The following is a 13,494-nucleotide window of genomic DNA, read 5'->3' on the forward strand; positions in this document are numbered from 1 at the left end:
TTTTTTTTCTTTTTTTTAAATTTCACACCTATTTATAAAAAATTTCTTTGCTTGCAAAAAATAATTAGAGGATAAAAATTATTGCTTAAGAGTGTGAAATAAATTTTTCCTAATATTAAACAATCTTATCTTTTTCTAAAAATTTAAAAAAACTTTTCTAATTTTTATACATAACCTTTTTTAAGCAGAAATTAGAAGTTTTATGACTTATAAAAAAAGTTTAAAAAATTTTCTGACTTTTCCAGGTCATCTAGATGAGGAAATGACAAGTTTAAAACAAAAATGAGAGGAGATTACTGCTTTTAACAATATTTTAGCTGTTCTAGTAAAATAAAAATAAAATATTGAATTTTCTACAACTATGCTTTAAGGATAAAATTCAGTTTCGAAGATTGAGTGTAAAAAACTACCAGACATAAATAAGCATCAAAAAAAGTTTGCCATTTTTTCACTGCCTCCAAAATGGAATTTTACTATTGCATAACTTATAACTAAATTCTTTCATTTTATTTTAATTACTTTAAAAACTTAAATGTATGCCTAACATAGTATTTAAAGCTGTAAGTATCAAACATAGGCATTCCAATTCTTCAGTGTTCCTTTAATTATTATTTTTTACATAACTAGGAAAAAAATGTCTGTATTGTATTGAGCCATTTATGTCAAAAGTTAAGGAGGAAGAAAATTAAAATAAAACAAATTTGCAACTTTTCTGACTTAAATATGAGATTTTCAATTCTATTATACAAAGGACACTATAACAAAAAAAAAACACAACATTATGTTGTTGTTTTTTTTGCTCCTAATTAATTTCATTTAGTTAAATTTTTCAACGTTAAATTTTTACTGTCAATAATATTTTTGAACAATAATAAAAGAAATGTGGCATTTTGTGCATGTGTTTAAAACAGTTTTTCAAGCAAAACTTCTTATACACAATTTTTTTCATTGAGAAATATTCTGGTAAGTACATTTTACCATTTTTTTTATTATAAACCATTTTACCATTTTTTTTATATATATATACATGTTATAATGAGAAATTTACAAAAATACTCAAACTTATTATATTTTGTTTGCATTGAGAATTATAAGAATCGCCCAAATACTTAATTTTAAACTACTTATATTTTGAGTGTGAAATAGTAAGTAAATAAAGTAAATAAAAACTAATTTAGAATTTTGATATTAAATTATGCAAAGTAAAATGTATCTAAATATTAATTTCCTGATTTTCACTGGTTTTTATTCATAAAATAAGATTTCATTACAAAAATATATTTGGACACTGTAAAAAAAATATCATAAAAGCAAAAAATGAATTACATTTGACCTTAGTAACCAAAATGTTTTAGAATTACGATTATAAACAAAACAGAGATAGTTTTAAACCATGCATTAAGATTAAAAAGTATAATTTTAAGATGGTATCTTATCTATGCAAGCTGGTTCAATAATAACTTTAAGACAGTTTACTACATAGAGATTTTATCTTTCATCACCCATGCTTTGACAGCAAAAAAAAAAAAAATTAAAAAAAAGGTACATACATAATTTCTAAAATTCACTCCCACTGTCACTCGGATTGCATTTTCAGACTCAAAATAAAACTTATTTTTAAATAAATATTTTAACACAGTAATAAAAAAAACACACAGATGAAAAATAAATAAGTTACACACTTAAATGTAAAAAATGAAAAATTCACAAATGAAAAAATATATTGTAAAAATTATTCATTTTGATGTTAGCTTTGCTTTATCAATATGAATGTTAAGATCCTTTATAGCTTTATGCTGTTCTTTGTAACCAGACAAAATAAGTTTTTCCTTGTCAGCAAGTAATTTTTGAAGAAAATTATTGTCTTTAGAAGTAGTATTACCATTCAGATCTGGTAAGTCTTTTGAGAGTTTTGGAATACCTGATGGCTTTGAGTGTAAAGTCATAGAAACAGGACTTTTCTCTAATCCTGAAGGACTAGAGTGTTCATTTGAATTGTGTTTTTCAGTCACTTCATCTGAAATACTAGTTAAACATTTGGCACTAGAGTTCTGCAAAGGACCATTAGATATCAGCCTGTTCACAGTAGCATTAGAAATTAAGTGGTGGTTTTGAATAGGGCTGTTTAAATGAGATGTTTCTGCACCATGCACAGCTAAAGACATCTGGCGCATCTGCTGTTTAATACTTTCAGGGGATACAACAGATTTCAAGCTGTAAATTCAAACAAAATGGATGTAAGTCATTTATAGTTGAACTTAGTCTTTAAATATAACAATACTTAAATAAGCAGATAGAAGATATCACATAATTATTTTTCATTTGGACAACCCATACACAGGCTTATCACAATAATAAAAAAGTATTGAGCTTTCTCAATTCAGATTAAGTAATAGAAATACTCAGACATAAATACAGTCAGACCTCGACATAAGGCCATCCTCATATAAGGTCACTTTACCAAAGTCCCGGCTCACTGAATAGGAATTCTTTGCTACAGATTATCGGATATATGGTCAAGTTTTAAAAATCGTTATCGCTTATAAGGTCATATTTATCTGAGGTGAGGGGAGCTCTTCTCTCAAAAGCCTATATAACTTCTTTACAAGGCAATTACCCCTCTCGAATTCGATGAAAATGTTGCAACCAAATGAACAAGCTACAATTTCTGAAATTGTTTTAGAGTGAGGACAATGACAGTGATCCTGAGACTGTAACCCAACTGGAATTCTTCAATGCAATAAATGCCACACAAATTTTTTTTACAAACCATGAGGGAGCTGAGGAACATTTTGAGAAGTTACAAAATCTAGAAAACATTGTTCGAAAAATGCAACCAAAAACTAGACAGACCTGCATAAATGATTTATTTTAAATACAGTAAGATGTACTGCACACTTTGAGAAAATTAGTAAACAGCTTTATTTTAAATTAAAACTTTTAAAAAAAATCTTAACTTTCTTTAATTCTTCACTAATTCAGATAAAATTTATTGACTTAAATATTTAATTTATGGCCGATCGTTTCCGCTTGTATTACCATTTTTAAAAAATCATAATAAGTATTATTTACGTGCTTAGTTACGAACTGCTAATGAATCGGTTAAAAGGTCACCCCGCTTATGAGGTCACTTTTGCGATGTCCCTTAGGGTGACCTTACATCGAGGTCTGACTGTATACTCAGAAAAATACTCAGAAACATCTCACAACAAATGATATTTTAGAAAATGAGGCTTATTATATTTGGTTGATTTGATATTACTCATTAAATGCAAAAATGCATTCTTGAATGGAAAGTACATACGAAAGACAAATTTGCTTAATACATCGATGTACTTTTTGTTCCAGACTATATTTTGAACTTGTGCTATACTGTGAATTTGTAAGTTATCAAATTATATACAAGCTTTTTTAAAATTTCCGACACATTTCAAAATTATGCAGAAAAAATATTAAATTACTATTCGAGTCAGTATATCTCAATCAAAATACTTAGAGTATGCACCTGATGATAATCTAGAAACACAAATAAAAAATTATTTTCATTTTATTTTTATATCAAGCTGTATTTAGGCAAATGCTACATCAAAGTAATAAATATATAGGAAAGATCGTTCAAAAATAAGTTTTAAATATCTTATGATTGGGTGCATATTTCATTAAATAATTTATTAAAATTTAAAAGCCCAGTTTGATTATGAAATTCAAAAAATATAGAAACATAAAGAAACTCTTAAGGAAAACTCCAAAAAATGACCAAATTATCGAGAAATTTTTTTTTTTTATTGCTTATAATAAAACTTAAAACTATTTCAAATTCACTGAAAAAAAATCATCTCTCTATCTACATTTTTAAAAAAGTTATGAATGATTTTAGATTGTCCTAATACAGAAACTTGCACAGCAGACAGACTTTAGAGTGCTTTTTCTCATAGATGATAATTTTGTGTATTAATCTTAATTGAATCCCTAAGGAATTTTTCTACTTAAGATAAAGCTTTGAAGTAAACTTTTTTATCTTAAGTATAATACACTTATTTAAACTATGCATGGAATAAGCATTTTATGAGGCATTACAATTTTTACAGCATGTTATATATACTTAACAGGAATTTTTAACCTTTTTTTCTACATTTTTACAAAATAATCTATACAAAAAATTCTAATTGATACATCAACAAATGAATGCACAAAATTGTTAAAATAAATATAGTAAGCACCAAGAAAAAAAAATTTTCTGAAAATATATTCAAATAAAAAAAGCTTTATGGATTTAAAAATTTTGAAGTTTTTCAAAAAAAAAATTAAACAGTTTAATTACTTTTTGAAGATAAATTATTGATTATAAGTTAAATGAGCATGTAAAACATCCACAAAATAAATGATTTTATAGTTATTTAAAAAAATTGTTGCAAACCCCTTAAGTGAATAAGAAAAAGAGAAATAAGAAAGAAATAAGAAAAAAATTTAGATTTATTTTAATAAAAAATTTTAAACTATAATTTAGACCAGCAATACAATAAGTGCATAGATCATTCTTTATCTAAGTTGCATACCAATCAATTATTTAAAAACAGGAGAAGAAAAATGTAAATAAACAAAGAATGCACAAACACATAAAAAGATGAATAAAATTAGATTAATTTGATCTAAAACTTAAAAGAATAAGAATTATTTACCTCTCAACTTTTTCTTTCACAATACCATGAATTTCATCATTAGTTTGCACAGCATTCTTCTCTTCAGATGATAAAATTCTTTGCTGGAAAGATGAAATTTTCTCCTTTCTCTCTTTTTCTAAGCACTCCATATTATGAAGTTTCTGCTGAAGAGCAGACATTTGGCGTACTACTTGACCCCACTGAATTTTGTACTTTTGTTTTGATGATAAGGCAGTCTCAAGTTTCTGTTGAAGTTCTGCCTATAAATTATAAATGCATGCGTAAACTTACACGAGTTTAGATAAATATCAATATTTATTCTTGGGTAAAATAAATTCCATAAAGTTTTAAAGTTTGCTATTTTCTCCTTTTTACTGCTATCTTAGGGTCTTTATCTTTAGAGATCAGCTCTTTAGTTTTAAAAATATAGGTGGGAAATTAAATGAAAGAAAAAATGAAATAATATTTACTTTTTCCATGATAAGAATATTAACTTCTGTTCGCAAATGAACATCCGGATCTTTGTTTGCTTGCATTTTCAAACTTTCAAAGACAGCACGTTGATCTTGGATATCACGCTCTAATTCCTTGATCTGAAATTCAAAATGTCCAATTCTCTTCAATTGGCTTAAAAATTGGGACATTAAATTTTATTAACATAATTAGAAAAAAAATTCCCATTAAAATTTAATAAAAAAGGGCTTCTCTAACTAAGCTAGATAATATTAAATACATTACAAAGTTAACGTTACATAAAAGGAAAATCTTGAAAATTAAAATTTAAAACATCAGGATAATAGAAACTTTTTACACCAATCGAAGCATATTGCACAAAAATCTTAATGTTCCTTGCATTCATATATAATTTATTACCTTATAGACCTTAAAATTTTTTTATAAATTTAATGTATCGCATTTAAATAGCCAAACAATAACTTTAACAAAGAAAAATCAAATAAATAAAACAAAATTATCTTCAATTAAACTTATAAAAGCATATAATAGAAATAAATTATAATTAAATTTTTTACACTCTTAAAAATACTGGCATTTAAAAAAAAAAAAAAAAGGAACATCAGTCTAAAAGAAATTTTTTGTGTTTGAAATAATCCTTTTTTTCTTAATAGAATAAAAATAAAATTCTGATTCAACCAAAATCATTCATTCAGCAATATTACAGTTACTAAATATTTATTAAGGAAACAAACCATGAACATAAAACAAAAAAAGCATTACCTGACGAATCAAAGAACTGTTTTTCTGTTCTAATTCTCTAGACTTCATTCTTTAATAAACAAATAACAAGGACATCAAATAAATTTTAATGTAGCAACAAAGAATTAAAATGTATACAAGATTTAGGAGAACTATATTAATACCTTTCCATGGTTAGCATCTCATTATATTCATGCTTGATAGATTCAATTTGATTTTTTGTTTCTCTTTGGTGTTGTTCTTTCTCTTTATCAAGTTTAAGAAGTTTCATAGAAAGCTACAAAAATTTATGAAAATTAAAATGAAAAAAAAAAATTATTCTTCAGTTTTAAAAGTTAACAGAATGACAGAAATTAAAGTCTGAATATAACTTAGCTCATTTTAAAAGAAAGTGATATTTCAAATAGAAAATTTATTTTCAAACTTCTATAAAATTAACAGATATTTGAATCATTCTTCTTATTTTTTTTAGATAAAAATGATAAAGAATGAAAAAGCCACTGAATTAATCAAGATGAAGAGTGGAAGTACGTTTATTAAAATAAATTGTTCACCAAACACCTAAATCTCAAACTTTAAAAAGTTCAATAATTGTTTGAAGAAAATTTTAAATGTCAGATGTTTTAATTTTTGTTTAAACTTAAAATTTCTGCTTTAACTTTAATATAAACCTCTTCCATCAGTTTTTTTTTTAAACCGAATTTCGTATTTCACTAAAAAAAAATTTTCTTAATAATAAAAAATACATATTTTTTAGCAATTTTCTAAGAATAAAATTCTAATACTTCAGTAAGAATAAAATGCAAATTTTTTTTCAATATTTATTATCCTTTTCAGTTTAAAAAAAAGACCTCTCTATCACAGAGACAATGGCAACCGTTCAGAACTTTAACATAGAGCAACGTAACAAGGCTACCAAAAGTACACATAAATCACATTAGCTTAACGACAAAAATACCAGACATTAAAATTAATATACCAGTCATAGTTAAGTTATCTTATATTATGAGACTATAAAATTTATTAATAAAATAAAAAGGATTGTTCCCAACAAAACATTGTTTTACCAACCTCTGTTTCTTGAGAAGATAATTGTTTTTCTTTTAATTCAGCATCCTTCAAAGTTACTTTCAATTTATCTTCTAATTTTTGGCACTCTTGAAGCTAATGAAAGAGATAGATAATAAATACTAGAATATACAGGTATACACTGGTATTTAATTCATAATTAAGCAATATGAAGGTACAATTAATTTTTTAATACCCATACCAGTCATAATGCAATTTAGTTATAATGTAAAAAATATAAAACATAAGCCAAAAAAAACTTTAAAACAATTTTTAATATTTATTGATACTTGATGAGGTGCACTCAAAACCAAATAACAAATTCAGATTTTTTTTTTAAATAAATAAATGAAAACAAAGAATATTTATTATAAAGATTTAAAATGGAGAGAAATGCACAGTGCAGGGCACTTAAAATTGTGAATTAAATGATACAAAAAGGACCAAAAATCAAAATAATTCCTTAACGAAAGAATTCAGAAAAAATGAATAAGTTTCATTATTTTATTGTTGTTACTACTATTTATTTGTTAATTTTCTATCAAATTTCAATGATTCAAACACAATAGATTTTTTCTATCACCAAGTGATAACAAAAAATTCTTTGGGCACAAAATAAATCTATGTCGCTAAAAATTTTCTGTATAGCTTTCGTTGATTTTCATGGTTTCCAGTATATCACAAATCATACAACATTGCTTTGCTTTCTGCATCATTATTTATAAATAATATATAATAACAAAATGTTACCTTTCGTTGTAATAATAATTCTCTTTCTTTATCTCTTTGTTTCCATTCAGATGTCAGAAATGATAAGTGTTGCATTTCTTTTTCCTTAAGCTATAAAAAATATTTGAATTTTTATTTGTACAAATAATTTTTACAGTAAACTTCTATAAATAAAGGTAAACATTTTAAAATTTTCTTTTAAAGTACCTGAACAACTCAAATCAACTATTTAAAAACCAATACAGGATTGATTTGTTGAAAGATGACCTAAATGTTTGAAAAAATGACCTAAATCTAATATAACATAATATTACATAAATGATACAATTGAGGAATAGAAAAATCTGAGATGCAGAAACTTGAAGAATAGCTTTTTTGCTCTTAGAAAAGAAGCAATAAAAATAGGGGTGTGATTTGGTTTTAGAGTGAAGGGAAATTTTTTTTAATACAACTTTAAAAAATTTATAAAATATAAAAAATAATAAGAGTAGACTTATACTTATAAATAAATTTAATTGTTTTTAAGTAGCTGCCTTATGCATAAAAAACCCACAATTGATTTGCCACTTGCGCAAATTCCAATCTACAGCATGTCTAACTTTGGCAATGTTTAACAATCGCAGATGTGCTTGGAATGTCTACAGACCATATCCTATCGTTCTGGGAGTTATGAGCTTGCGAGATAGTAAAGAGCTTCAGATCAGTTAAAAGGAATCTCTCCCAGTGCTGACTTGCAATCCATTACTTAACATTTTATAAAACGCTTGCGTATATGCACAGTTGTAAAAGGCTGACACTTTGAAATCAATTAAATTCATTTATAAGCAAAAGTTTACTTCTATTATCATTTTCTATATTAGTAAACTTATTAATTATTAATAAAAATGAATTTAAACTTGTTTGTCCTTGTTTTTTGCTGCACTCTGCAAATAAAACTAAAGATAAAATTGGGTCAAAATAATATTCTATTTCAGAAGGGAAGATAAAAGTAAAAATGAATTACAAATAAAGGTCAAATTAGGTTGATAAGTAAATCCTAGCTGGAGCTTTTCATGTAAATCACCTGAAACTTTTTTTTTATTCAAGAAAACAGCGTAATCCTAAAGAGTTGCCATACAGCCATTTTTATAATTCAATTAGCAATCATGTAAATAAAAGAGCAAAAATAATAATCATTATCTTTTTCATAAATTTTATTTTCAGTTGTATCTTTTCCTTTAAACCTCTAACATACATTCTATTCACCAGACTTAGGTGAAATGAAAAACTTTCAGCAAACACAAAATCTCAATTAAAAAAATTTCGGCACATATTAATTAGCTCTTGTAACTAGTTTCTACCCTTTCATCGCCACCTCATTTCGGTGAGGATTGTTTAAAAATCAGATTTCTGAAAATGATATGTTTTATTTTTATGCAATTCTATATTGATTCATACCACAAGGATGAGTTAGGTAAAACACCGAAAAGGTGGTAACAGAAATGCAAAAATGGTATGTGCCAAAATAGTTTTAAAATAATTGAAAAGAAATATCTGAAATTTGAGCAAGAAAAAAATATATATAGGAAGCATTTATCCAATAAATAAAAATGTGAATTTTTGTCTTAACTATTCCTTCTCTTTTATCATTAAAATAAAATTCACTGACAATTCCAGGTTTTCCCTGACCCATGGGAAAGAGCCAAAAAATGTTTTTTTCCCCCTCAGGAATTTTAAAAAGTCAAACTTTCTTTGAAGAGGTAGATTTTTTTCTTTAGTAAAAGTAAAAAATGTTTAGCTACGGTGACAAATTTTCTGCGAGCGAAACTCATGTATATCATATAGGACTGCACATCACCTAGAAAATCTAATTTTAATACATAATGAATTTACAATATATTAACAAACTGAATGTGTTTTATATAGTTTTGATGCAACTTATCACAGAAAATATTTTGTTTTTACCTTGCCTAATTTTTTAGATTAATAAAAGAAATAATACCTTTTATATTTATATATAGATCAGGGGTCATTTTGGGAGTAATTTGAGTCTGTTAACGGAACCTTCACAAACTTTTTTTTATCATGAAAAAATAACTCTCCATGAAAAAATAACTCTCCACGAAAAAGTTGGTAGTAAGATACCAATTACAAAATTTTTATTTCATAAATGGTTCCATCAAAAAAACTGATAATAACTAAATATACTGAATTAATAATACTAGTTAAACTAATAATAACAACTCTACTTTGAAATTTAAAAACAAACTCCTTGAAAAGACATACTTCTTGTGTTTCTTCCTCCAAAAAACAAAATCTTATTTTTACTTAGACAAAATTAGGAATAGATTTTTCATAAATATGGACCCATGGGAAGAGTTTTCAAAACGAACTTTTCACAAAAAGTCAGGAATGCATATGTATGCTACCAGTAAAGCTTGGAATCCGATAATTTGGACATTATCTAATTTCCGCATTTCAGTAGTAATAAATATAGTCAGTAGTAGTATATACAGTCCGACCTCTATTTAACGAAGTCGCTAAATCCCGATAATAAGTACGTTACAAGGAAAATTCATTAAATAGAAAATCACCTTTTGAAATACTTAAACAATGCAAAACAAGTTTTAAATTCATAAACACTAGGCATAATTAAAATAGCAATCGATACAGGGCCGTCTTAATAGCATGCAGGGCCCTCGGGCACAGAAATGTTTTGGGCCCTTATAACAGGTCATACTGCTTAAAATCGAACTAACAAAAACTTCACATACACAAAATAAAGCATTTTTAACATATGCAATAATTTGAACAAATTTAAATACATTCCTCAAGAAACTGAATCCACATAAAAACTTCATTGGAAAGTAGAAAAATAGATTTCGGTTACCTTTTTTAGTTTCCCTGGTGATAAACTATTCAAATTATTGTTTTTTGCATGATAATCAATCACTATTTGTAGAAAGAAAAACAAAATGCACACTTTATACCATAGAATATATTTATTTTTAAAAATAAATAAGGCAATTTTGGTTATTCTTAGTTTTTTTTAAATACGATTTATAAAAAGTAAGATTCCCAAGGGCCCCCTTAGTGCTTAAGGGCCCTCGGGCACTGCCCGGGTGTGCCCATGCGTAAAGACGGTACTGTCGATACACCTTTATCTTGTAAACTAGTATCTACTATTTATTTATTAACCGTACTGTTTGGCGCAGCATGTCCTCATTTTGATCTTGTGCCACTAAACCCTACATTCAATCAATCAATCTACTATTTATTTTATAAATCCTAACCATAAAAGAAATTTGCTTCGAAAGCAAGAATAGAGCAAAACATTATCCAGTGTTACACAACCATGCTATTACATTTTCAACTAAACAAAAGCTGAATTTATGTATAAAATTATAGCTGCATTTATTTGCTGTATAAAATTATAATTGCAAAGTAATTTTAAGCATACATTACAACATGCACTCTTAAGTTAAAAGGCTCCCGTTAATTTTGTCTGAGTTTTTTTTGTTTGAAATGCAAACAAAAAGGGAAAGGGATTTTACTGCTTTCTCTATAAGAGAAGTGGCTTCGAAAATCAATTCGAGATAATTTCCCCCATAAAATGCGTTAACAAGTTTGAAATGTTCTGAAATATTTCGGGACATAGGGAAAGTGGATCTCGAAAAAAAGTTCGTTAAGTAGAAAATTCACTTTGCTATTTGGAAGTTATTTAACGAAGAAATTTCCAAAATGTTCTTAGTTCCTTGAAAATATTCGCAAAATAGAGAAATTCGCAAAATGGAAGTTCGTTAAATAGAGGTCCGACTGTATATAAATTTATATAAACTTTAAACACTTTTACCTGAACACGGAAAATTTCCCTTTGGCGCTCTTGCCAAAGCTCTACCTCTAATGCAGCCTGCAGTAACTCATCTTGAGTCAAACCATTTTGTCTCATTATAGGAAGAGTAAAACTGGGTATCGCACTGCGAACCTTAAAAATAATAACAATAAAATTCGAACAGATATATTTTAAAACAAATATAGCCAATTTTGACAGTATTCTAAAAATATATACATATTTGCTTTTTTTTTATTTCTATTCAGATTAGCTGACAGTAACAGAGATTATATTCTAATAGACCAGGTCATATTGCTGTTCGTCAATTGTAAAGTCTCTTTATAATATACTATTGTTTTTGTTTCAGCTTTTAAGAAAACACATCCTTTACATCTTTAATGTTGAATTTTTTCAATAATTCAATTTAAAAAAAAACTTGCAATTAGGACTGGGCTATAAATCGATATATCGCAACATATCGATTTAACGCCTATATCGGCAAACCGATACAGCGACTTTCATTCCAAGCGATGCATCAGAAATCTGATTTAAGCCGTCAAGTGAAGAAGACGATATAACGATATAGCGATACACACAAGGACTTTCTCTTACGTTCCGATGCCAACTCGCGCTGTGGAAGACGATATTGTTTCGTTATGTTGAGACGGCCTTGACTGATGAGCGGTAGAATCAGAATCACTTTTGAGACCTTATATCGTTATATCACATGTTCGTTTTCGCAACTTCGCGATTTGAAATCGTTTCTTGTAGATTATTTTCAATGGGATTAACTTCGTGATCGCCGTCGTAACCTTGTTCTGAACGCAATCTATTATTGAAAAGAATTTATAAAGAAAAGTTTCTTCATTAATTAGGTAAGTTTTTTATTTATTTTCTGACAAAACTTTTTTTATATTTTTAAATGTGAAAATTATCGGAAATCTAATTTAAGGCACCCATAAGGAATTAAATTACAAAGTAAATAAATTTGTTAGGTTATTTTTTTTACTTTCTTTTAATTTATTAAAAACCTTTCGGATAAAACTTCTAATAATTTAATGGGCTTCTATTACTGATTTTAAATTTATAAATCTTGAGTTGTTTTTATTTTTAGAAATAAAGTTAAAACAAAACTTATTTTTTGGACATAAGTAAATAAACTTTATTTGTTCAAAAGAATTTGAAAAGTTTGCGAATTTTATTCATTTCTTTTTTTTTTTTTTTAATCAATTACTACTAAAAATCATTATTTTTTTTTAATTTTCGTTTTATATTATTAGTTAATTAGCTAAATATATTACCGAATATCACAATTCTTTTGTTTTTATTTTTAAGAATTTAATTAAGAAACTTTGCCTTACTTTGTTTTTCGTTCATAATTCGGTCATTATTTAATTTAATTTAATTATTTATATGAAATAATAATAAAAATAGTGTTTAAGAAGCATTTTTTTTTCTAAAATTTATTTAGCTCTTTGTTTTAAGCATACAAATAATTTTTTAACGAACTTATTTTGTAAATTTTGTTCCTATGCTGTTAGGTAAATATATTGATAAATTTCACTTTTATTTATTTTTTTATTTTTAAACTGAGAAATCTTTTGTTATTTGCGTGATCATTTTTAGAAAATATAACAAAACTTGTGTTTACTTTTTTATTAAGAATTTGAACATTACGATCGAACTTAATAATTCTGTAATTATTTACGCATAATAGTACAAGCAAATATTGATTTGTTAAAAAAAGTTTCTTTTTTTTAAAAAAAAAATTTTTTTTAACACTTTGTTTTAAGTGTATAATGAATTTCTTGACAAGCTTTTTTTTTAATTTTTTAAATTTTCTTTCAATAATTTCAGCTAGATATCTTTATAAAATTCCCTTTTTATTTTTAAACTGAGAAATCTTTCAGAGAACGAAAATTTTAAGAAATTATTACAAATCTTATGTTTACTTTTTAGTTTAAAATTCGAACATTTTTAATTTTAAGCTTCGGCTTTTAGTCAATCTAA

At 26.1% G+C, this 13,494-nt stretch overlaps 1 protein-coding gene across 5 annotated transcripts in view; it reads right to left on the minus strand.

The window, feature by feature from the left end:
- Window positions 1-856: 856 nt before the first annotated feature.
- The window catches only part of LOC107456077 (centrosomal protein of 120 kDa), a 33,983-nt gene continuing 21,345 nt past the window's right edge, over window positions 857-13,494 (minus strand). For all 5 annotated transcript variants that reach the window (XM_087152088.1, XM_087152090.1, XM_087152091.1 and 2 more), the window contains 8 exons: window positions 11,506-11,637; window positions 7,695-7,784; window positions 6,948-7,040; window positions 6,041-6,153; window positions 5,898-5,946; window positions 5,132-5,254; window positions 4,680-4,921; window positions 857-2,214 (listed from right to left, as the gene is read on the minus strand). In XM_087152088.1, the coding sequence (XP_087008214.1) occupies window positions 1,737-2,214; window positions 4,680-4,921; window positions 5,132-5,254; window positions 5,898-5,946; window positions 6,041-6,153; window positions 6,948-7,040; window positions 7,695-7,784; window positions 11,506-11,637 (1,320 nt within the window). In that variant the 3' untranslated portion in view covers window positions 857-1,736. The remainder of the gene's footprint in view (window positions 2,215-4,679; window positions 4,922-5,131; window positions 5,255-5,897; window positions 5,947-6,040; window positions 6,154-6,947; window positions 7,041-7,694; window positions 7,785-11,505; window positions 11,638-13,494) is intronic.

Source organism: Parasteatoda tepidariorum, chromosome 9 (genome assembly GCF_982258835.1).
Source record: "Parasteatoda tepidariorum strain Cologne lab strain chromosome 9, Ptep-v5.0, whole genome shotgun sequence".
Classification (NCBI taxonomy): domain Eukaryota; kingdom Metazoa; phylum Arthropoda; class Arachnida; order Araneae; family Theridiidae; genus Parasteatoda; species Parasteatoda tepidariorum.